The sequence below is a fragment of the Bufo bufo genome, chromosome 7, assembly GCF_905171765.1.
Source record: "Bufo bufo chromosome 7, aBufBuf1.1, whole genome shotgun sequence".
Classification (NCBI taxonomy): Eukaryota; Metazoa; Chordata; class Amphibia; order Anura; family Bufonidae; genus Bufo; species Bufo bufo.
Window position 1 is genome coordinate 192,688,224 of NC_053395.1, and position 26,689 is coordinate 192,714,912.

Consider the following 26,689-nt stretch of genomic DNA (forward strand, 5'->3'; position numbering starts at 1 on the left):
GGTCTGAAAAAGAAAGCAGTGATGTATGAGCAACACCTCCAGTTCTTGTCTGCAGCCTATTGTTGCAAAAGTTGATGTGGAACCAGTGTGTCAACCAACAGCTTTGACTTTGGGCTAATACTATGGGCATTATCCTAGCAGTACCCTGGATTTCACCCTTTAACCCCCTGTACTGGGATCTGGATTTTGCTGCAGGGGAGCCACCAGGCTGCTACCTCCTGGTGTATCCTGGGGACAGAGGCACCTGTATAGAGCACCGATAGATCAGGAAAGGCTGAGGTCAGGGCTGGTGGAGTTCATGCATTACAGTAAACGGTCCAAGGTCAGGGCAGGCAACAAAGGTTCAATATTTAGCGCAAGTCAGTTCAGGCACTGGAGGGTCAGAATCCATAAATCGGGCAGAAGTAGGTCTATACAAGCAGACGAACGAAACGGCACACATTTGAAGGAACTGGAAGCTAAATAACCTATTGCTCAGGCACCTTCTTCATAGGGGAAGATGTCTTAAGTATCCAAAGGTGGCTAACCATAGGCTGGAGTAAATTAGGGTGCTTGTTAGCCTTTTAAGAGCTGGAGGGAGCACCATACAGGCAGAAGGGAGAGGCTTTGCTGGCAAGAGAAAGCTGACGCATGCCAGAGAAGATGAGACCAGCGGCCGGATGAAGAAGACGGGTCAGAGCTGCTGGGAGAACAGAGGGGTGAGAGGAGAGGCGCCCATGGCATACTGGACAGGAGACTCCAATATATCAACCATTATATACTAAATTGTCAATGCTGAACAATCAGCAGGTTTCCCATACTGCTGGATATTATAAGTGGTCTCCTCCAAGGCATCTCCACCCCACAATAGTCCCCCTTTAACTAAAGCAACAAATATAGGAAAGCCTTATCCTAAGACCTAGATGCAAACATGCTGCTGTAAAAAAAATATCTGGGCTCTCTGTCTGCCATCCTCTTTTTGCCTGGTCTTCTGTAGCCAAATATCCTATGTGGAGTAGTACTGTACTCGCTTGCACCAGGACATGATGAGGGTGATGATGGGGGAATAGGATGTCATACATATTTTATAACACTTTCTGACGAGTGGGTAGGCTTGTTAGCATTTTTATAGACCTGATTGATATGGGGGTTACGTTCATTCTTCCCTTTTGACGCTGATTGCTAGAGATTTCTTTCTTGATTGCTGAAGATTCCCATCCTCTACGATGTGGTCAGGGAATAATTCCTGCTGCACTGATTGCATTTGTAGACTCTGATGTATTTTTAAAGGGAATGTGTCATCAGAAAATGACCTATTGTTTAAATCAAGTTTTTATATTAACAATTTTAAAACATTTTAGGAGATCTTTTTCATTTTAATTTTCCATGTCACTATCTATCGATCTTACTAAAGTCCTGCAGTCTTCACTTTGGATTCTAGGCCTAATTATAGTCTGTTACTCCCTGTTCTGCAGAGATCACTTCTCAGCAGTCATCTCCTTTTCATCACAGGCAGGATTACAATGATCGATAGGTTGTATAGGATCCATCAGTAGATGCTGGACAGAGCTTATCTACTTTCCTCCCTGCACAATGACAACTCTCTAGAAAACTCTCCCTTAGGCCTCTTGCACACGAACGTGTGCGCCCCGTAGCCGTGCTGCGGCCTGCGAATGCACAAACAAAAGCCCGCCCACCGTGGGGCAGCTGCAGCGGATCGCAGGCCCATTCACTTTAATGGGTCCGCGATCCGTCCGTTCCGCAAAAAGTTAGGACATGTTCTTTCTTTTTGCGGAACGGAAGTACGGGACGAAACCCTACAGGTCCATAGCGCTTCTGTAGAGTTCCGTTCTGCATCTCCGGATTTGCGGACCAATTGAAGTGAATGGGTCTGCACCCATGATGCGGAATGCACACGGAACAGTGCGGATCCGCAAATGCGGTCTTTAATATGGCAACGTGCAGCACACGTTCGTAAGCCTTAGAAATTGATCAACTCTAGTCTATTTTGTCCTATTGCCCATGTGGCTGCTGTAAAGCAGATCTCTGAATACTGTTAATAGCAGCTCCGGCAAGTTGACTGCCCCCATAATCGTGTCCAGAAAATAAAATTAAAAATGTACAATAAGGAAATGAGAACAGATTAGAAATACAGAATACGGATCCGTATTAGGTTCTAGTTTGTAAAATATATATCTGATGCACCCCCTTTAAGGGACCTATAAATTGAAAATACTTGGTGCTGCAAGAAAAAATAAAATTGGTTCATAATGAGTTGTCCACTGACAGAAACAAAGATTAGGCTCAGTTTTATTGCAGCCTGTCCAATCAACTACTGTCAAAGTTGTCTGAGGGCACGTTTCAGTCAAAAAAGAGAAATGTACAAACTCCATGGAGATTTCCTCCTTGATTACTATATTAATGTTGAACTTTCCTGTAGGACACCAACTTTTGCTGGAGGTCTCTTCTCGATTTCCAAGGAATACTTTGAGCACATTGGAAGTTATGATGAAGATATGGAGATATGGGGCGGTGAAAATATAGAAATGTCTTTTAGAGTAAGTATATCTGTCTGAAATCTGCAGATGCTTCATATTTGCGGTCTTTGCTTTAGACCTAATTGTTTTAAAAGAGATTGTGCCACAAAAAATATTCTACATTTTTCACACCAGCACCTGGATCTGAATACTTTTTTAATTGCGTATTATTCAAAATGTATTACAACCACTGAGCTACTCAGTAACGTGTATCTGTATATTACCACCTGGTGTTTCTCTGTCCACCTCAGTAACAGTGCTGAAGTGGACGCACATGCTCAGTTCCATCCTTCAACTGTATTCACTGTTAGAAGCTGAGACAGTTAGGGCTCGTTCACATCACTGCTAGTTATTTTTATTCTTCTGCTATGTTGGAGGAGCAGAGCAATGAAAATGACAGAAGTTCTGGATCTAGGACAAAACTGAATCAATCTCTGCCAAATGAATCCCCCTGACTATAATGGGATCTGTTTAGTTTTAGTTTAGGAGTAAACTCTTTTGGCGAAAAACAAGTCCTGCATTCAGGCTGTTTTGGATGGAATCTGCAACAGAGGTCCTGTACAGAGCCTCCAAAGCATATGTGAGCTAGACCTTCCAGGGAGAGTGCTGCATCAGAAAGGACATGCCCCCTGAGCTGCCAGCCTGAAATAAATCTAGCAGAGCAATGAATGTGGAGATCTCTGGATCCAGAGAAGTACAGGGCTGGTTCTAGCTTTGTTGGAAAGATATTGTCATGTACTATATGATGTTTGATTTTCACGGTAATCACGGTGTAACCCCGTCATTGAACATTTCCTCTTTGTGTGTACAGGTGTGGCAGTGCGGAGGGCAGCTGGAAATCCTGCCCTGTTCAGTTGTCGGTCATGTATTCCGCAGCAAGAGTCCTCATACCTTTCCTAAAGGCACTCAGGTGATCATCCGAAACCAGGTCCGCCTGGCCGAAGTGTGGATGGATGGTTACAAAGAAATATTTTACCGAAGAAATCGGGAAGCTGCTAACATTGTCCAACAGGTGGGTGAGCCCAACTTCTCTCTCCGAATATCAAGAGATCCCAAAAGCCATTGGTGCAGCTCTGGTAGAAATGTTTGAAAGCCTTTTGTAATCTGGATGCATAAATTACAGATGGTAGAGGGGAAAACCTTAATGACCTTGGTTCACCGGTCATTCCTTCTGCACTTAGTCTATGTAGAAGCTCTGCTCGCACTTGACTCCTCGCCATTTTCTCTTGCCATCGTTCTCTGTGGCAGACAATGATATTCATGGACTGTCCAATGAAGATGCAGCAGCATAGAAAGAGAAATCGCCTGAATGTGGACAAACTACATTGTGGCGTCATATGAACAGTCACTATCATTGCCCCATTACCCCTGAGGAGTTCTAGCAAAACAAGTTTGGGCATTGGGGGCCTCATGTCGGTGAAGGCGGTTGAATATAGACTGCATGGACTGCCGTTACACTGGCCCATGATATATTTTATTTATTTGTTTTATGCACTTATATAGCGGTGACATATTCTGCAGCGCTTTACAGACATTAGCATAGAGTTCCTTATCAGTATGTCTGGAGTGTGGGAGGAAACTAAAAACCCAGAGAAAAAACGGGGAGAACATACAAACTCCAAGCAGATGTTGTCCATGGCCAGATTCGAACCTAGGACCCCAGCGCTGCAACCACCGAGCCACTATGATTGTCCTATGACAGTTTGGATTTGCTAAAAGCAGCAATAGTGATAGTGTGAACAGCATGGTAGACACACACGGTAACATGCTGCCCTAACCACCTAATGGGACCATTCCAGTTTGAATTCAGTTTGATTGGCTCGTTGCTCGGGGATAGCAGTCTAGTCTTGGTAAATGTTTCTGCAGTGTTGGGTTAGGCTAGGGCTACACTGCCACTGTACAGTGACTGATTGATTGTAACTATTGCACTACAGCAGCAGTCCACATGAATGCAATCTCGTGGACTGCAGCATCATATAATAGTTAAACTCAATCATTCGTGCTACAAAAAGTCACAGTGTAGCCCAGGCCTTAAAGCACTAAAACTGTAAGGATGCACAGTTCGGAGTCTTCAAGGATCCTCTCTCTATATGTAGAAGTTCAGTTGATTTTAGGTATCTTTGTTGGATATTTTTCACACTGCTATTCATTTGGGTTTTTTTTGTTTGTTTTTTTCGCTAATAGAAATCCTATGGAGATTTATCAAAAAGATACAGTTTACGACAAAACCTTCAGTGCAAGAATTTTTCATGGTATCTGAATAACGTCTATCCGGAAATGTATGTGCCAGACCTGGACCCACTCATCTACGGAGATGTAAGTTCTAAATCACATCCGTCTGCTTTTCCTGATATCTGGGTCGATCAGCGTAATGATCCAGTTTTCAGAGCCAGGAATGAAAATGTAAGAGAAAGGCAACGCCTTGTAGTGTGCAGGGCCATCGTTAGAAACAATGTGATGTATTTACCTGAAACTTAAAAAGCTATATGATGGATGGATAATGAGATATCTATAATTCCGTAATGAAACCATTGCTGTTTGCATATCTTAATATACCCTTTAAAGGGCATCTGTCAGCAAATCTGTACCTATGACACTGGCTGACCTGTTACATGTGCACTGCTGCACCCTCTGCACTTTGATTTGACAGGACCAGGTGTGATGACGTCTTTACTGCCTGGTCCTGTCAATCGGTGCAGAGGAAGTGGCAGTTACAGAGAGAGCAGAGCCTCTAGATGCAAAGCTGAACTCTACATTGTTTAGCTTAAAGGATATGTACACTTTTGCAATATGTTTTGTTTATTTTTCTCCAATTGGGGATGAGCGAATCGAATTTGGATAAAACATTCAAAGTCTATTTGCATAAAACTTTGTTCTAATACTGTACGGAGCAGGAGCTCCGTACAGTATTGAAATGTATTGGTTCCGATGAGCCGAAGTTATTGCTTCGAGAAGTCTTGCGAGACTTCGCGCAATAACTTAATAAATTAATTTGTACTGTAAAAAAAACTTTTCCCGAACTCTGGTTTGGTTCCAAGGTACCACTCATGTCATCGGAGCCAATACATTGTAATACTGTACGGAGCTCCTGCTCCAATTTATCTCAAACAAAAAAGCAAACAAACAAAAAAGTAACTTTGCAAATATTCTGTCCCAAAAAGAGGAGGCAGATGGTAGAGAGTAACGCAAAACTGCATAGGCGCTGTAGACACAAAACATTAGGAGAGTTTTTTAATCAAAGTGATTTGCAGAAATGGTGGCAAAAGTGCAAATATCCTTTAAGAAGATTCTGGTGGCCACTGAGCTGCGGGAGCTCTGTGCCGGCTTTTATATAAAGATTTTGTGTGTTTGGGCCGCAGTGCTTTTCACAGGATCCAGTGGTGGTGATGCAGACGACTCGTTCCTTTTAGTTGTTGTGGGCAGGTAACGTGATGTTGTGGTCCTGTGGTCTGTTGTCTTTATGCCCCAGGACACTTACCCATCAAGTTTGTCCTCTGTTTACGGTCTGCTTCTCTCCTTGCTGTTTGGCCTGTTTCTTGGAAGAACAGGTCGTCTCTTGCCCTGACCTTTATTACCAAGGATCTTCAGAGTTTTTAGGGCGCTAGGTTACCTGAGCATGAGCCGCCCTACCTTCAAGGTCCGCTCAAGCAATTAGGAGTCAGGGCGAGGATTAGGGATGTGCTAGGGGGTGTCCCGCTCCTTTATCCTTTGTTCCAGGCCTGGTGGCATTCCCTTCTTCCCTGACATTGAATGGTGGGGAATTTCCCCCACTCCCTACCGTGACAGTATGTCAAACTAAGGCTCCTCGGTTTCTGAGCCTTCCGAAGAGGGTGCAGCATGTATCGCCATCCGTTTCGGCGTACATGCTTGTCCTCCGGAGGGAGGGCGAAAGGGATATCGCCGTTAACGGTGCGGTTCTTGGTAAGGTAGGGCGGCTCATGCTCGGGAAACCTAGAGCCCTAAAAACCCTGAAGATCCCTGGTAATAAGGTCAGGGCCAGAGACGACCTGTTCTTCCAAGAAACAGGCCAAACAGCAAGGAGAGAAGCAGACCGTAAACAGAGGACAAACTTGACGGGTAAGTGTCCTGTGGCAGATAACAGACCACAGGACCACAACGTCCCTTTACCTGCCCACAACAACTAAAAGGAACGAGTCGTCTGCACCACCACCACTAGATCCTGTGAAAGCACTGCGGCCCAAACACACAAAATCTGGACTCAGTAGAAACACCAAACACAGGAGCAGTAGTGACTGCTTGGTCCACCATGCGGCAAGATGCATGGCGGACCCAGACATCGCTGCTTAACTGAGTTGTGGTTCCCCAGAGGGGGAACCCCAGGGACCCTCTTCCAGAGGTACACACAAACAAGGGAATGTCTAGCATACATGCTGGACAACAACAAACAGACCAGACATTTAACTACAATCTAGACATAACAAATCTCCAAATCAAACCCACACCAAACATAACAACAGATAAGGTAGAGAACGGACAGGGAGGAGACAAAGGGATGACACCGGTTGACATCGATGTCCCATAAGGTGGCCCTCAAGGACTGGGCAGATGTAAAAGCACCAGCTCCTCAAGACACTGAAGACAATCTGACCTCAGGCTCACAATTCAGAACAATAAGAGCCAAGAGGCCACACCCAGCTCCACCTTGCACGCACATTAACCCCCATACACACCAGAAAAGGGAAGTGCACACATATGCATAACCAACAACACGTTGCCACCAGCAACCATCATGCGCTGCGAAAGTGTCACGGCAAACTACCACCAAGCCGTGACAGCAGTCAGGCATTTAATGATGGTACATGGTCTAAAAGTCTGGTATTGCCTTCTTTCTGCAGATACAAAGTGTCGGCAAGCAGTGGTGTTTGGATGCTGGAGCAGATAACTCTCACGGAGACAAACCTCCTATCCTGTACACCTGCCATGGGCTGGGGGGTAACCAGGTAAAATAGTTGTGTTCCTTCATTCTTTTCACTATGTCATTGTGCAAATTTGCTTCGATTTAATATGAAGATTATCCATATAATAAAAATTATTGGTATGTCCAGATCTTAAAGTAAGTAGCACCATACTTTGAGAAAATGTTTTGAACAGAGGGAGACAGAGCGTGGAAAACCGCCGATCACTAGAACGAGGAGAGAGAAGGGCTCACATGGCATGCCCCCTCTCCTTACTGCAGGAGACTGAACTGAGATTCGCCCATAGACTTTCTGTAGAGTCCATTTCTCTTCTGTCTCCTGCAGTGAGGAGAGAGAGCACGATATGGGATCAGTGATCGGTGGGGGCCTCAGCACTCAGACCCCCATTGTTCAAAACTTTTGATATGTCACGGTGACATTTAAAAAGTTTTTCCAGACTATATTGCCGCTTTAAAGAAGGCCTGTCACCTCTCCCGACATGTCAGTTTTAGTAACTACCTGCATTCCTCATTCCGGAACATCTCATGCCAGCAGTCTGCTGTAAAGGTACTGCTGGGTGTTACCAGTGGTGGGTGTGTCCAATTAGTGCTGCTGGTGTCAGACTGTGCAGGGACACACCCCCAACTGGTAACACCCATCTTTATCTTTACTGCAAGCTGCAGGCAATTCATTCATAAACTTCTAGTAGAAATAGTAGAAGAATAGAATGACACAACATAAAGTCATAAGAATAGATGCTCCAGCATTGTTATTACACTGGGAATGCAAGTAGTTTATACAACGGACTTGTCCGGAGAGGCAGCTGGCGGCGCCTTCCGCATGTGTTACCATGTAGATTGGATCAATTGTATGTACTATCCGTGTGGTTATGGGGAAACATCCAGTATATCGTTTTTCTGTTTCAATAGTTTTTAACTTTTTTATTGAGGTTTTTTTTTTTTTTTTTCATTTCAAACGGTTAAACAAAGTACATTACAGTTTGATTTGTTACAGTGTCGGGCAGAATACCATTATAATCAAGTAATCAAAGCAGAATATATGTTCCAATATAATACAATTATTCAGATAACATTCCTTATTTTATGTAAAGCATCATCCTATTCTTTATTGTGCTTCAAGGAAGCAACCTTCTGTTTTTAAAGGGAACCTGTCGTTGTGAAAATGCAGCTCAGTCTGCGTGCGAGGTGAAGCAATTGTGATGTTATAGAGCAGGAGGAGCTGAGCAGATTGTATAGTTTTATGGGCAAAGATTCAGTATAACTGCAATTTATTCATAGAAACCTCTCTTTTCATGCTTAGGCGTCCTATGGGCGGTGCCAGGCAGTGATTGACAGCTAAGGCTACTTTCACACTGGCGTTTTAGTTTCCGTTTGTGAGATCCATTCAGGGATCTCACAAGCGTCCAAAACGGATCAGTTTTGCCCTTAATGCATTCTGAATGGATAAGGATCCGCTCAGAATGCATCAGTTTGGCTTCGTTCCGCCTCCATTCCGCTCTGGAGACTGACACCAAAACACTGCTTAAAGCGTTTTGGTGCAAGTATTTAGAGAGGGCTCACCTGAATAATCAAAAATGGAAATGGGTGCTCCTACAGAGAGGATTCACCCAATCCTCTAAAAATTTTGGAATCAAGAGAAGTATAGTAGGGCACACCAATATCTGGTTCCACACGGACAATTATTATAATAATATTTATTTAGCAATATACACTATTAAATAAACATGCATAAAATATCACACTATAAAATAGTAAAATACATAAAATATCATGCAGTAAAAACTATATAGATGTATATAAATTATTCCTATAAATTCCCATAAGTTTTCTGCATTTTAGTACAATAATGTCCTTCCAACTGATTGGATTACCACAATCGATATCCCAATTATCGATTGTGGTAATCCAATCAGTTGGAAGGACATTATTGTACTAAAATGCAGAAAACTTATGGGAATTTATATACATCTATATAGTTTTTACTGCATGATATTTTATGTATTTTACTATTTTATAGTGTGATATTTTATGCATGTTTATTTAATAGTGTATATTGCTAAATAAATATTATTATAATAATTGTCCGTGTGGAACCAGATATTGGTGTGCCCTACTATACTTCTCTTAAAGCGTTTTGGTGTCCATCTGACGAAACTGAGCCAAACCGATCCGTCCTGACACACAATAAGTCAATGAGGACGTTTTCTATGACACAATCTGGCACAATAGAAAACGGATCCGTCCCCTATTTGACTTTCAATGGTGTTCAAGACTGATCTGTTTTGGCTATGTTAAAGATAATAATGCAAACTGATCCGTTTTGAATGGATGCATGCGGTTGTATTATCTGAATGGATGCGTTTGTGCAGATCCATGATGGATCCGCACTAATCGCGAGTGTGAAAGTAGCCTAACCCTGCATAACTAAGAGTCAATCTCGGAGTAGGACCGCCCACATGACTCCTAAGCATAAAAAGAGCAGAGATTTTAATGACCAGTAATACAAAATCTTTTCCGATTAAACTACATATCAATCTGCTCAGCTCCTCCTGCTCCACAACATGCCGCCTGCAGGCTGCACTGCATTTTTATGGCAGCAGGCTCCCTTTAAGGCCTCATGCACACGACCGTTGTGTGCACCCGTGGCCGTTGTGCCGTTTTCAGTTTTTTTTCACGGACCCATTGACTTTCAATGGGTCCGTGGAAAAATCGGAAAATGCACCGTTTTGCAGCCGCATCCGTGATCCGTGTTTCCTGGCCGTGAAAAAAATAGGACCTGTCCTATTTTTTTCACGGCCAACGGTTCACGGACCCATTCAAGTCAATGGGTCCGTGAAAGAACACGGATGCACACAAGATTGGCATCCGTGTCCGTAGGTTACTTTTTATACAGACGGATCCGAAGATCCGTCTGCATAAAAGCTTTTTCAAAGCTGAGTTTTCACTTCATGAAAACTCAGAACCGACAGTATATTCTAACACAGAAGCGTTCCCATGGTGATGGGGACGCTTCTAGTTAGAATACACTACAAACTGTGTACAAGACTGCCCCCTGCTGCCTGGCAGCACCCAATCTCTTACAGGGGGCCGTGATCAGCACAATTAACCCCTTCAGGTGCGGCACCTGAAGGGGTTAATTGTGCTGATCACGGCCCCCTGTAAGAGATCAGGGCTGCCAGGCAGCAGGGGGCAGACCCCCCCCCCCCTCCCCAGTTTGAATATCATTGGTGGCCAGTGCGGCCCCCCCCCCTCCCTCTATTGTAATAAATCGTTGGTGGCACAGTGTGCGCCCCCCATTGCCCCCCCCCCTCCCTCTATAGCATTAACAACGTTGGTGGCCAGTGTGCGGCCTCCCATCTCCCCCCCCCCCCCCCCCCCATCATTGGTGGCAGCGGAGTTCCGATCGGAGCCCCAGTTTAATCGCTGGGGCTCCGATTGGTAACCATGGCAACCAGGACGCTACTACAGTCCTCGTTGCCATGGTTACTTAGCAATAGTACAATAGTAGAAGATTCATACTTACCTGCTGCTGCGATGTTCGTGTCCGGCCGGGAGCTCCACCTACTGGTAAGTGACAGTGACAGGTCTGTGCGGCGCATTGCTAAATGAACCGTCACTTACCAGTAGGAGGAGCTCCCGGCCGGACACGAACATCGCAGCTCCCAGTTAAGTATGAATCTTTTACTATTGTACTATTGCTAGTAACCCGCTGCCACCAATGATCGGGGGGGGGGGGGGGATGGGAGGCCGCACACTGGCCACCAATGTTGTTAATGCTATAGAGGGAGGGGGGCCAATGGGGGGCGCACACTGTGTCACCAACGATTTATTACAATAGAGGGAGGAAGGGAGGGGGGGCGCACACTGTGCCACCAACGAATTATTACAATAGAGGGAGGAAGGGGGGGGGCGGGGGGGGGGGGGGGCACACTGTGCCACCAACGAATTATTGCAATAGAGGGAGGAAGGGGGGGGGGGGGGGGCGCACACTGTGCCACCAACGATTTATTACAATAGAGGAAGGGGGGGGGGGGCCGCACTGGCCACCAATGATATTCAAACTGGGGAGGGGGGGGGGGGGTCTGCCCCCTGCTGCCTGGCAGCCCTGATCTCTTACAGGGGGATATGATAGTACAATTAACCCCTTCAGGTGCGGCACCTGAGGGGTTAATTGTGCTGATCACGGCCCCCTGTAAGAGATCGGATGCTGCTAGGCAGCAGGGGGCAGCCATGTACACAGTTTGTAGTATATTCTAACTAGAAGCGTCCCCATCACCATGGGAACGCCTCTGTGTTAGAATATACTGTCGGAAATGAGGTTTCACGATCTAACTCATATCCGACAGTATATTCTAACATAGAGGCGTTCCCATGGTGATGGGGACGCTTCAAGTTAAAATATACCATCGGATTGGAAAAAACTCCGATCCGATGGTATAAAAGGGACTCCGGACTTTACATTGAAAGTCAATGGGGACGGATCCGTTTGAAATGGCACCATATTGTGTCAACGTCAAACGGATCCGTCCCCATTGACTTGCATTGTAATTCAGGACGGATCCGTTTGGCTCCGCACGGCCAGGCGGACACCAAAACGACTTTTTTTTCATGTCCGTGGATCCTCCAAAAAACAAGGAAGACCCACGGATGAAAAAACGGTCACGGATCACGGACCTAGGGACCCCGTTTTTGCGGACCGTGAAAAAAAACGTTCGTGTGCATGAGGCCTAAGGCTCATGCGCACGGCCGTTGCTGCCTGCAAACAGCGGGTCCACAATATACGGGCACTGTATTACAGATGCGGACCCGTTACTTGCATGCACTACTTTTTTGCTGTGCAGACCGTTGGATGCGGATCACGGACCCCATTCAAGTGAATAGGTGTGCGTCCACAGGTCGATGCCCTTGCATTGCGGTCTGCAGCACAGGCCCGGGCAGCACACGTTGTGTGCATGAGCCCTAAAACACACACCTTGTATCTGGGCCCCAGCTCGGTCCGTGTAAGAGAGCATAGAGCGTTTTATAAAGCGATCATCTGTCGGGTAAGGGTTTGGCTGCACTGCCGGTAACTTCTATAACTCCGGGTTAGTCTCCGATCTCTTCACATTACTGCCGAGGTGCAGCACTCCAGGCTTTCTGGAGGAGCCTTGGCCTGCTCAGCATGGGTCTTGGAATGAAAATTGTAAGGTATCGGTTGTCTTCACATTCTTAAACCTTGAAGCAATCCGCTGGTTAGAAGGACTCTAAGAATCAGTCTTCCCCTCAGTACAGATGAAGCAGAGTAAAATTCCCCATACATACAGCAAGATAGTCACGATATCATAATTATTATTTTTATAGGAATCCAAGTAAACTGACTAATGTAGTATTAGCTGAGCTGCGCCTCACTGTTTATTGCAGTGCAGCCCAGGGTAACATGACAAATTCAGCTATGCTATACTACGCTTGAGTACACTTTAGTTAGAGCAAAATATGTATCTCTAGTGCATTTACTGACGTGCATAACTCATTGGGGTAATGTTTCCCTCACTGGTCGGGCACTTTTAGCAGGTGTGCATGTTCAGCCATTAAATATTAAAGTGCCTCTGTCATCAGGCTATGCCTGTGATGGCTAACCTCCGGCTCTCCAGCTGTGGTACAACTACAACTCCCAAGATGTACACTTGCTTGGCGGTTCTCCGCTGTGAACTCCATAGAAATGATAGCAGCATGCTGGGAGTCGTTGTTTCACAACAGCTGGAGTACCGGAGGTTAGCCTTCACTGGTCTATGCTATCCTATGTAAGGACAGCCTAGTATGGGGACGGGTCTGCTCTCTTATTAGCCAAAATGGCACGAAAAATATTTTCGTTTGGCTAGTAGTAGTGATTAAAAGAGTGCACCAGAGACATGGGTGGGGGGCAATTATTAAAGGGGTTGTCCCATTAAGACAACTTATCTCCTGTCAATTTGCCGAGGTACGAACACTGGGGCCCATGTTCCCTACTTGAATGGAGCGGCAGTCACTCATGCTACATTCTGCTCTACGGGGCTGCTAGAGATTGCCAAGCACTTGTATTCATCTCTCTCTAGTAGCCCTATAGGGTTAAATGGAGCTTTGAACGTGCATGCGTCTGTGCCGCCTTTTCAAACGGGGGTAACAGGGGGGCGGAGCTTGGCAGCAGAGCGAGGCACACATGCCGCTGTGAGCTCTGCTCTGGATTCAGTGGAAACGAGCTTAATGTGATCCCGATACAAGCCAGAAAATGGGCAAGACCCTGAGAGACGGGTCCAAAGAAACCCTGGGACCGAACAAACCCGGCACCGGACATGGGGAAATGGACAAATTTGTCCGAAAGCAAAGCGCGGCTGGGGGAAAATGGGCTTTCAAGATGGCGCCTAGAGCGGAAACCCCTGCAGCTTCGGAGATGTCCGCAGACTCCGACAGAGAAAGTGAACACGAGCCAGAGCAGGAGGGAGAGAACTTGCCAATATCGAGAAAGTTCATGAAAGATCTCTTGGGGAACACAATAACCCCTCTCCGCAAAGACCTGCAGGACTTCAAACGTGACTTCAGGCAAGTGAAGGAAAGAGTTGATGTGGTGGAAGGCCAACAAGAATCCATTAAACTCAGTGCGGCAGTGGCTAGTAGCCTGGATAGAACCCAGGCACATATCAATCCCCTATACGAAATGGTGGAAGATCAAGATAACCGCGAGCATCGCAACAACCTACAGCTGAAAGGCCTGCCAGAAGCAATAGGGCCTGAGGCTCTGCGTTGATCGGTGACTGAACTTTTCACAACGCTGGTAGGCCCTGACTCAGTGGGAGATCTCACCATGGACAGAGTGCATAGGGCCTTGCGCCCCCCCTAAACAAGGGGAACCCCTGAGGGATGTGGTATGCCGTTTATCCAGCTTCTTGACTAAAGATCAGATAATGAGGGCGGCTAGAACCAAATAAATCTATCCCCTTCGGGGACACAGGAGTGCTATTACCCTCCAAAAGCGAAGCATGCTAAAGCCGCTCTTAGACGTCTTAAGGGGAAAGAAAATCACCTACTGTTGGCTTCATCCCTTTGGGCTACTGATAAATGCCCCAGGCCGAAAATTAACTGTGCGTTCACCAGCAGACATTCCTCTGGTATGCGACGTACTGGAAATCGCCTCCCTGGACATTCCTGATTGGAACTCGGCGAAAGACCTGACGGACCTTCAAGACTTTCCAGGGGTGGACCCGTGGATTCCAGTTGGTCGATTGAGGGACTGTCGCAGGGGGAGGAGTTCGGGAGACCCCCTGCCGACTAACTCAAGATTGGAAATTGAGTGATTAGTCTCACTCCAGCTACTACCAAAAGTGGGACAGCCCCTCGTTACAGGTGTTTTACCGTCTCGTTACGGTCTGGATCGGGCTTGAGGTCCCGTAAGTTGCCCATTCACTTGGACAGTTGAGAGCTAAGTCTCCTATGCCTAATCTCATATGATAATTTTGGGCCAGTTTCTTCTATTATAGCAGTAGTCATACTGTTCTTGTTCCGCCTCTGTCAGCTCGCTGCGGAAGCTGAGTACTTCATATTGTCTCATATGTTAGGTTTACAGCTTAGTTATCCCCATTTATGTCTATCTACTCGTTCTCCACACATAGGACCCGGCAATTGGTTCTCTTCACCCCCTCTAGATGACCACAATAGCATTTATGTCTTTAAAATTCAATGCTGGTTTCATACTATAGGTTACTAGCACGTTAACAAAGCTAGTCTTATTGTTAATATGTTTTGTATGTACTATACCTTCCCTCCCCTTCCTTCCTCCCATTCTACCTACTTCTAGCACCGATGTCTTAAGACAAGTTAGTCCTAACTGTAATTGACAGATAGCGGGTACTTTTGAATTTCTATGGCTGAGATAAAACTATGTACCTATAATGTGAGGGGATTGAATGCACCACCCAAGCGAACCCAAATTTGTCAGCTTCTTAATAAACAGAAAGTAAACATTGCATTTCTGCAAGAAACTCACTTCAGAAAGGAACATGTTCCGCGATTGTCACACATGACATATAACCAATGGTTTTATAGTACATCCCCTTCTGGGGCCTCGAAAGGAGTTTCAATAGCAATCCATAAAAACACTCCGTTGGTGGTGCATTCAACCCTTCATGATGATGAGGGGCGTTACTTGTTTCTAAAAGGGACCTTAGGTACTCAGAAAGTAACACTTGGTAACTTATATACTCCTAATGTGGCACAGGCGGTCTGGTTGGAAAATACCTTGTCAACGCTACAGAACTTCGCTGAAGGCATTATAATAGTAGGAGGAGATATCAATGTAGCCTTAAATCCCCCTGTAGACACATCGACAGGCTCCTCCTCGCTGTCGCAGATTACGATCAGACGGATTAAAAAAAAATTGTAGAGTTAGGCTTAGTTGATATATGGAGAGCTATGAACCCTACATCAAGAGACTACACATATTACTCAGTGGCGCATGTCTCATATCAACGCTTGGACTATCTGTTTGTCCCCCCCCCCCAAGGCTTTTTGGTGAATGCTCCCAGGCTTCAATTGGCAACATATTACTATCAGATCACGCTCCTGTGGATTTAACTATTAAAGTTAAATCCCTCCCTAAAACGCACTTTACATCGAGATTGGATGAAACTATGCTGGGTACGCAAGAGAATATCCTCACTATACAAAATCACATTGAAGAGTACTTCAGTCTCAATGAGACGGAGGGTATGTCTCCGGGTCTGGTCTGTGAAGCGCACAAGGCGGTAGTGAGAGGACATTTTATAGCCCTAAACTCGCATATATATAAAAAAAAAAAAAAAAAAAAAGAGGGAAACCTTAATTGTGTCATTACAGGATCAAATACAAAAATTGGAACTACGACACAAAAAGCAGGTTTCCCCTGAAGTGTTGGATAGCTTAAATAGACTGAGGACTGAGCTGAAGACCATACTAAACACCCGCGTAGCCAAACTATATTTATCAGTGAAATTTAAATATTATGCACATGGGGACAAAGCATCGAAGTTCATGATGTCCAATCTAAAAAAACGCAAAGTTAAATCGTACATACATTCTATCAAGGATCCATCCTCCCGTTAACTTATGTCCACAGACCTTTATAGCAAAACAATTTTGCAATTTCTATAGTTCTCTTTACAATCTTAGGGGACGGGGAAACCCGAAGGAAAACGAAATGAGATGGCTATCCCAGTTACAGCTGCCAGTTATCTCCCAAGATCAGGCTACGCTCCTTGCTAAACCATTTACGCTGCAAGAACTAAATAAAGCTCTAAGAACGGTCCCCAAACATACATGCCCTGGACCTGACGGATTAACCTCTGGTTACTACAACACTTTCTCGATATTACTACCTAAACTGCTCAAAGTGTACAATGAGGTATATAATGGCAACTCACTCCCACCACAGATGTTAGCGGCCCTGATTACCATTCTGCCGAAAGAGGGCAAAGACCCTTCTTCCTGTGCCAGCTACAGACCCATCTCGTTATTAAATTCGGATCTAAAGCTGTATGCTAAAATACTGGTACTTAGGTTGCAACCCTTTTTGCCCCGGCTTATCAACGTGGGACAGGTGGGTTTTGTGGCTGGTAGGGAGGGACAAATGAATACCACTCGGCTAGTAAATATCATACATCATGCCAGAGAGAGATCCATCCCTCTAGTTCTTTTGGGGACTGACGCAGAGAAAGTGTTCGATCGCATTGATTGACTTTTTATGCAACTAGCTCTGGCAAAGTTTGGGATACCCTCCCAGTTTATAAGAGCTATAATGGCTATGTACGAATCCCCTACAGTGAGAGTAATGGTAAACTGTACTCTATCTCCCTGCTTTACAATAGGTAACGGTACAAGACAGGGGTGCCCCTTGTCCCCCCTGCTTTTTATCCTGATGGTGGAGTGCCTATTTCAGGCGATCCGCCAGGAGGAGAAGATTCAGGGTTTAAAAATGGGAAACACCTTACCACCAACTTGCGGCATTTGCTGACGATCTCTTGGTTATTATAACCAATCCTGTAGAAGCGTTCCTAGCTATTCAGGAATTGTTCCAGAGGTTTGGGGATCTATCGAATTTCCTTATCAATCCCACAAAATCTCAAGTTCTAAATGTCACGACTAACCATAATACACAATGGATCTTAGAATCACAACACGAGTATATCTAGTCAACGCGATCAATTAAATTCTTAGGGGTAAACATAACCTCAGATCCCAACAACTTATATGAAGAAAACTTCCAAAACCTACCCAAGAATATTACAGCCACCATAGACTCATGGAGTATCCCCTTCACCTCTTGGTTCGGAAGACAGTACAGACCAAAAGTTTGGACACACCTTCTCATTCAAAGAGTTTTCTTTACTTTCATGACTATGAAAATTGTAGATTCACACTGAAGGCATCAAAACTATGAATTAACACGTGGAATTATATACATAACAAACAAGTGTGAAACAACAGAAACTATGTCATATTCTAGGTTCTTCAAAGTAGCCACCTTTTCTTTGATTACTGCTTTGCACACTCTTGGCATTCTCTTGATGAGCTTCAAGAGGTCCCCTGAAATGGTTTTCACTTCACAGGTGTGCCCTGTCAGGTTTAATAAGTGGGATTTCTTGCCTTATAAATGGGGTTGGGACCATCAGTTGCGTTGAGGAGAAGTCAGGTGGATACACAGCTGATAGTCCTACTGAATAGACTGTTAGAATTTGTATTATGGCAAGAAAAAAGCAGCTAAGTAAAGAAAAACGAGTGGCCATCATTACTTTAAGAAATGAATGTCAGTTAGTCAGCCGAAAAATTGGGAAAACTTTGAAAGTAAGGGCTATTTGACCATGAAGGAGAGTGATGGGGTGCTGCGCCAGATGACCTGGCCTCCACAGTCACCGGACCTGAACCCAATCGAGATGGTTTGGGGTGAGCTGGACCGCAGAGTGAAGGCAAAAGGGCCAACAAGTGCTAAGCATCTCTGGGAACTCCTTCAAGACTGTTGGAAGACCATTTCAGGGGACTACCTCTTGAAGCTCATCAAGAGAATGCCAAGAGTGTGCAAAGCAGTAATCAAAGCAAAAGGTGGCTACTTTGAAGAACCTAGAATATGACATATTTTCAGTTGTTTCACACTTGTTTGTTATGTATATAATTCCACGTGTTAATTCATAGTTTTGATGCCTTCATAGTCATGAAAATAAAGAAAACTCTTTGAATGAGAAGGTGTGTCCAAACTTTTGGTCTGTACTGTACATTGATTAAGTCCATCTTAGTCCCCAAAATACTGTATCACATGTCGGCGTTACCCATTTACCAAAAGCCATCTTCGCACAAATCAAGCAATGCTTTTCCAGATTCCTCTGGAAAAAAATCACGCCCTTGTCTCCCTCACTCAACTTTGATACAACCAAATTGGCCTGGAGGGATGGGCCTTCCCGACATGACAGTATATTATAGGGGAATACAGGGGATGGTGTGGTTAGAATGGATCAGGTGTTCAGAAAATAGACTAGACATTTTAGCAGAATCAGGAGATGTGAGACCCCCGCTGAGGACCTTCCTACTTTCACCACCCAGTGATATGACTCAGCAGATCAGTTTTCTTAGCAACATGATGAAAACCACCTTGATATGGCACTCTGACCTAGCTAGAATATTTCTCTCAAATCATGAAGTATCGCCTGTGCTTCAGGTGAGAGATATCCTATGGGGCTCTGGGGGGGGCCTTCAGCTCCACTTTGCCGGAGGATATTATAGATATGTCCCTTCTGGTGGTTGACCTGTTGGACCCTGCTGGGTTTCTCTTTAGACAGATGGGATATCCATCCTAAACTGCAATCACTATCTTTCATTTATAAACTGCGCATCAAACACTACCTAGGGAAGAAAAAAGCTTCACCTAACGCTTCTAAAACACAATTCGAAAAAATGATCCTTGCAAGTGTACCCCCCGAAAAGAAAGTGGCACAATTGTGCTCCATGCTGGTTTCCCAGGCCAGACCCGACACATATAGCTTCATCCGTAAGTGGGAAAAAGACCTTGATATTCAATTCTCAAATAGGGAAATTTCACAACTCTGCTCTAATGCACCAAAGGTATCTAGATGCGTAAAGCTTCAGTAAAACTTTTATAAGGTGATCACCAGGTGGTACTATACGCCTCAAAAGCTACACCTCATATACCCTGAATGTGACCCAAAGTGCTGGAGGTGTCTTGGTGCTGAAGGCACACTCCTTCACATCTGGTGGTCGTGTCCTGCTGTCACCGCATATTGGCAACCAGTCTGTTGAGTATGCTCAAAGATAAGTAATGTACAGATTTTACCTTCGGAAAAAGTGTTTATTGGGAGATATCAAAGGTAACAGACAAGTCACTTTTCTGTTAGGCCAACTCTTTGCGGCTGCTAGAGTTTTGATCGCATATAACTGGAAAAGTCAAACAGCCCCTTCTGTTTCCCAATGGATAATGAAATGTGACGCCATATATAGATTGGAGCAGATTGCAGGGTTGGGAATCCAAGAGGTCTCACTTGTTCGAAGCTACCTGGTCTCCATGGAAAAAATTCAGAGGGTTCTCCTCTTAGCGTCTAAAAGGGCTCGGTTACAGATAGCATTTTCTCTAGTAAGAAGCTCCCCCACCCCCCTTCCCTCCCTTTCCCACCTTTCCCCTACCCTCCTCCCCCAATGTAGGTACTTGTATGTAATTGCAGATAAACTATGCAATATGTGAAAAGTGTAGCCTCTTGCGGGGAATATTGTCTTTTATGTATTTCTCTGCTCATCTTTCCGAATAAAGTATTTTTCAAAACAAAAAAAACAAACAGGGTACATAGGCCCTGTGCCGCCCCAGCATGGGCCCCTCTGGCAATCAGACACTTGTCCTCTTTCCTGTGGATAGGAGATGAATTTCCTTAAGGCCCCTTTCAGACGAGCTAGTTCCACGCATTGGACTCGCAGTGTGAGTATGCGGCAGCACCTGTCCTGACATCCCAACAGTGACGGGGTTGCATAGCATTATATTGATTTATGATGCTATGTAACCATTACGGTTCTGGAATGTATTGTATAACACTGACCTAGTTCTGCCAGTGTTATCCAATACATTCCAGAACTGTAAAGGTTAGATAGCATCACAAATCAATATAATGCTATGCGAACCCGTCGGTGATGGGAGGTCAGGACAGGTCCTGCCGCATACTCGCACTACCAGTCTGATACGTGGAATTCGCTTATCTGAAAGGGGCCTTAATGGGACAACCCATTTTAAAGGGGTGGTGTAGCGCTCAATATCTGATTGGAGGGGGTCTGACTCATGGCATCAGCTGATCGGTGGGATGCTGGGAGTCAGACCCACCGTTGATCAGATATCAGGATAGGTCTTCAATATTGTAGTGCTGCACAAACCCTTTGAGGCTGGTGTTTCATACTGAAGGCTTATGAAGTGTGCGGGATTAAGATGAACCAAATTTATTAAATAAATTTTGGTACATCTTCTGGCACGCTGTATGCCAAAAAAGCGAATCCACTCATGCTATGTGAGCTGGCGTAGGTTTGCGCTATCATGTAAGCTAGTGTCTGATGGAAATTATGGTAAATCAATTCCACTAAACCCCAATCATTTTTTCTTTTTTTCCAAAATTCCTGGAAACCATCAGCATGCTGACAGATTTCTGATCATATAGCCGGAGGTGTTGCTTTACTTTAACCTGTGTACTGCGCACTTTTCTGTACGGATTTTTTCGTGCTCATAGCAAGCCCATATACTATTATTATGTATGTGCGTGGGCAGTAAGCACATAGATTTATCCTGAGATCTTTTCCCGAAGACCAAGAATCGTCACCCTGAGGATGCACTGCTAGGTTTTAGCACACTCCGAGATGAAAGGAATTATCCTTATTATTCCTATTAAGTCCTGGATAGACCCTTAGCAGGAAGAGCTCCGTCCTTTTAAGCACTTAGCATGCTCTCTTGACCATAGCAGAATGATACTTGAAGCATGTGCGTTCACCATTGTGCATACAAATTCTTTACTGTAGACAAACATTGAATTTGGCTCAGGACCTGCAGCGCGAACACACTGTAACGCTTATTTTCCTCCCCCGAAACAATGCACCATTTATAATCAAAATCCATTGCGCTATTTGATCCCTTTCTGATTCATAAGACCCCAATATTCCAACTGATGACACAGTTAGCGAATATTCTGCCTAATAAAGAAGCTCCCAGGAATTAGAAGATCATCTTTTTTGCCAGGAGCATTTCTATAGGATGTGGCTGGAGAGTGGAGCTCGAGTTGGTTGCACTCTGGATAAGATAGGAGGTGGGATATGCCCATATGAATGCCCTTGATCTAAAGAGCATCTGTCATCAGTATCAGCTGATGGGGTTGATCCGGAAGAGCAAACCAGTACTTTATATATGTGTCTCCGTTGCACTGTTCCCAAGATATATCACTTTTTAGTGATGTGTAAATTTGGTCTTCGGTGCATTGAGGGATGGGCCCAGGCCCTTCAGAGCACCTAAGCTACTCTGCTCTACACCTTTAGCCAAGTTGCTTGACTCTATTAATCAAGGGGACAGGGGGAGTGATAAGAGGTGCAGGCCGGAGAAGCTCTGGTGTTTAGAGGCACCCCCTTGGTGCACCAAAGACCCGATTCCAATAAGTGATATTTGGGGATGGTGCAATGGAAACCCACACACAAGGATCATTTCACTCATCGGGGTCAAACCTACCAGGCATTATGATTGGGTTGATCCTGAAGACAGATGCTCTTTAAAGGGGTTACAGATATTGTAGGTCTGTCCTTAGCATAGGTCACCAACATCAGACAATTGGAGGGGTCTGACACCCAGCGCTTCCACTAAACAACTGTTCAAACTAGGCAGGTCACCACTGCAGTCAGCGATTGGCTGCAGCAGCGTGAAAATGGACGTTTACCTCCTGGGAGTGCAGCAGAGGCGGGGGAGAGAAGTAGCGGGGAGCCAGCACCCAGAAGCAGGTAAGAATGCTTATCTTTGCAGATCTGTCCAGTTGGGGGATCGACAATTCCCCCCCCCCCCCCCCCCCCCAAAAAAGAAAAAAAGTGCACAACCTGTTTAATTTACTTAATGTGGAGATTGGCGCTTAGCTGCTGTGTATGGAATAGAGCGGCGCTGTTCTAGGAGTGGGGGGTGCAGACCGTCTTTTCTACTTTTGGACAACACATTTCATATTTCTGTTGTTTTTGCTGGGAAACCAGCTTAATATCCATATTTCTTTTTCTCTCCTTTTTGCTCTTTTAGTACTTCGAATATACAGTAAGTCATGAAATCCGACATAACATCCAAAAGGAGCTGTGTCTCAGAGCTGGTAAAGGGCAGGTTCTCCTTAAGAGATGTAATTACAAAGGCAGAGGGACGACTGTTCTACCTGAGGAAAAATGGGAACTTCAGAAGGTATGTTCATGGAATTCACTGGAAGAATAAAGCTGCTGAGATCTTGCACCTTACTAGACAAAGTTGTTAAGACCTAGAGGAAAAGGGGGGTTGGCTTAGCAGGGTGGTGCGTGACTTAAAATCTGGCAATGTGCTCCAAAATCACACCAATATTTTGGCACAAATTAAGCTGACCAATAAGCAGTGTAAAGTTAAAAGTGCTTAACATGTCTAGAACGATTCACCAAATGTACCACACAGTCTGAACCAGTCTAATGTGTTTGGAACTCCTCCAGATTGCCTGGTCCAATATCAAACCTGATTAGTAAATCTATCAAAATTTCACCCACTCCTCATATTTTAGTAAACCTTCTGCATAATCCACCAGTTAGTATGAACCCATCATTTTGCGTTTTAATTCACTGGAACATATCCACAATTCTGTTCAGATTAATTTCAAAATATATCTTGAGAGGGACTAAGATCGCCATTGTGTTAGGACAGTGAAGGAGTAGATGTCACCATCTCTGATGGTTTAGAGTAGTGATGAGGTTAATGATAACATCCCTAGTGGTAGGACAATGAAAGGGGTAATACCAAATTCTTTGGTGGTCTAGGGTAATAAAGGGGTTAATACTAAGTTCATTAGTGGTCTAGGGCTTTGGAAGGGTTATGGCTAGGGCTACACAGCAACTGGTAGCCACACGGCATAAGATCACATTTTCAGGCTGCTACATGAGGGCCAACGATGTCGAAATTTATCATAGCATGACAGTCGGTAGAAATTGAAACCTGCTCTATTTCAGAGCCACCACCTATGCTGGCACTAGTTGTGGTTATAGCAGCGAGACATGATTTTATATTGCGTTGCCACAAGTCTCCATGAAGCCCTAGCCTAATATTCCTGGTGGTCTAGGGTAGTTAAAGGGGAAAGTCCTAATATATACCTAGTGGCCTACATTAATAAAGGGCTTAATTCCAACTTCCCTGTTGGCCTAGGGTAGTGGAACAGATAAAAAACAATCCTGGTGTTCTGGGGTATTTAATAGCAACATCCCTCATTGTCTAGGGCAGGGTTCTTCTACTCCGGTCCTCAGGGCTCACCTGCCAGCCATGTTTTCAGGGTTTCCTTAGAATTGAGCAGGTGATATAATTAGTGTCAGTGCACCAGGACTTACCACAGGTATTCTGTGAGATATTCTGAAATCGTGATTACCAGTAGGTGGGCCTTGAGGACTGGAGTTGAGGAACACTGGTCTAGGGTATTGAAGAAGTCCGTCCAAATTAATGGAAACTTTTCCCCATGGTTTATGGAGTCTGCACAAGACGAATTTACCACGTTAGTTTTTGGCATGAACGTGTTCTTTGCTGGAAACACACGCCGCATGTAACAGCTGCATTTCCTGGACCGAACGCCGCTCCTCTGGCCTAAACTCACAGCATCTAAATACTTACGGTATACTGTAAGTTTGTGCCAGATCGTGGGTTTACTGTACTGTACTCGCGTAATGCTATGGGTACAGTAAGGTCAGACAGAAGCTCACAGCATCTTAAATCATTATGGTGCTGAGAGTTCAGGTCAAAGGATTAGGGTTCGGTCCGGACATGGAACGTGTTTCTCGGACTGAACACACTTAGCCTCACTGTTACCTCACACAACTATAGGGTTAGATGATCTCCTGACTAGCTTTTTCCTTTGTCCTCTTTTTCCAGGATCAGCTCCTCTTCAATGCTGCATACAATATGTGCCTGACTGCAAATGGCCCCAACCCAAGTCTTGTGCCTTGTAACCCCTCGGAACCTTTTCAGCAATGGATTTTCCGACAAAGCCCTTAAGAAAACGATTGACACTTTCTCTTTAACACTGTGATAAGAAAATACACTGTAACATTTTATGCCATCGCAGCCGACTTGGGTTAGTTCGAAAGCAGCTAAGTCTGTTGGGTTACGAAGGAAAAAACACTCGGAACATTGTGGGTCTGCTGCAGATGCCAAAGAAGGTCTTAAGTCTTTGTTTTTTGTGTGCGTTTACATGATGATTGTTAATGGGTCGTGGGGGGGGTCTCTTTAGTGTTTACAATGACTACAAAAAACTGAGGCTAAGCACCATGGGCTGGTAAGATCCTATGTACTTCTGGACAGGGGAGAGGTAGCCTACCTTAAAGGAGGACTCCATTCAGAAATTCTATATAGGTTATTACAAGGTGTTTGTGTGTTCCTTGCATGCACATTGTAGGCTGTGTATCTGCTGTTGCAATATGGTTTCTACATTGTATCTGCCAGTGGCTGGTTGTCTAGTTGATGCATGCACCAGCAATTTATTAGACTCCAGCGCCTTTTTGAGACTTTTCTATATATATACAAGATGGCGGGTGCACAATGTTATGTGACGTGTAAGCTTCACCTATTGCTATTTTCCAACCTGGGGTTTTATAGCTGTGTCATTGGGTAAACGTATGGGATTACAGTTTCTGTTTAAAGCCTCATGCACACGACCGTTTTTCGGGTCCGCATACGAGCCGCAGTTTTTGCAGCTCGGGTGCTGACCCATTCACTTCAATGGGGCCGCAAAAGATGCGGACAGCACTCCGTTCCCTAGCCCCGCAAAAAAAAAAATAGCAGGTCCTATTGTTGTCCGTTTTGCGGACAAGAATAGACATTTATATTGAAGGCTGTCCGTGCGGTTCCGCAAATTGTGGAAGGCACACGGGCGGCTTCTGTTTTTTGTGGCTCCGCGGTTTGTGGACCGTAAAAAAAGTCACTGTCGTGTGCGTGAGGCCTAAATGGGAAATCCTCCTTAAAGGGGTCATGTCAAATGAAAATCAGACTTCACACAGCACATGATGATTTCTTTCTTACAAAGCTAGAACCAGTCCTGTACCTCACATGGATCCAGAGATCTCCCCATTCATAGCTCCAATTGCTCTGCTAGATTCTCTTCAGGCTGGCAGCTCAGGTGGTGGGTCCTTTCTGCTGCAGCTCTCTCCCGATCACAGCTCAGTGAGCATTTCCTTTCTCAGGGGCCCGTGTCCTTTCTTGTGGATGTGTCCTTCCTGCTGCAGCCCTCCCCCTTAACTGTCACAGCTTCTAACAGTAGATATTGCTAGTGACAGTTAAATAATGGAACTGAGCATGTGCGACCGCATTAGTAGGTGGACATGCACATTACTATATGGATTAAACACCAGGGGGTGCTACTATTCATGCCATTATAATATCTCTCAACTGGAGCATTTTTGTAACTGAAAGTAAATTACAAAAATAACTTGTTTTACATGCTAATTTATAATAAGATAACATTTTATGTTGATGCGACCCCTTTTAAATTTTCTTGAAACATGGTATAGACACAAAAGGGAAGGGTTTGCAATGCTCTATAGATATTATGGGGGAGATTTACTGCACTAAATGCACAGCAAGTCTGGCTCAATTTACACCAAATAAACCGGCGGACATGCTTTGCACTTGGTACACAGTAAACCAACCAATAGGTGATGACAAAAGTGTGTCAGGTCTAGCAAAATTTTATAATATAACGTGAGTCACTGTGATAAATTTGGAGCAACTTTAGATATCCGGGTCTAAGTTTAGCTGTCGAACTATTAGGATTAGAATATTGGACCTGATTTTCTTTATACAGCACCATTTATTTCAGCATTGGTCTGTCTCCAAGATTGTCAAAATTTTTCGGTGGCAGAAATGGTGGTTTAGAACATAGTTTTGGTTAAGAGCACGTGTCTGACCGACCCAAGAGAATTTATGATCTAAAAACAGGGAGGGAATAGTAAAGAGCGCCAGGCCTTTCCTTTTGAATAGGCTGAT

General features: G+C 44.7%; 1 protein-coding gene across 2 annotated transcripts in view; it reads left to right on the forward strand.

Moving 5' to 3' along the window:
- The window catches only part of LOC121008154 (polypeptide N-acetylgalactosaminyltransferase 3-like), a 235,943-nt gene extending 210,495 nt beyond the window's left edge, over positions 1–25,448 (forward strand). For both annotated transcript variants that reach the window (XM_040440528.1, XM_040440527.1), the window contains exons 6-11: positions 2,420–2,537; positions 3,328–3,528; positions 4,701–4,832; positions 7,373–7,477; positions 22,736–22,888; positions 24,581–25,448. In XM_040440528.1, coding sequence (XP_040296462.1) covers positions 2,420–2,537; positions 3,328–3,528; positions 4,701–4,832; positions 7,373–7,477; positions 22,736–22,888; positions 24,581–24,703 — 832 coding nt within the window. In that variant the 3' untranslated portion in view covers positions 24,704–25,448. The remainder of the gene's footprint in view (positions 1–2,419; positions 2,538–3,327; positions 3,529–4,700; positions 4,833–7,372; positions 7,478–22,735; positions 22,889–24,580) is intronic.
- Positions 25,449–26,689: the final 1,241 nt, after the last annotated feature.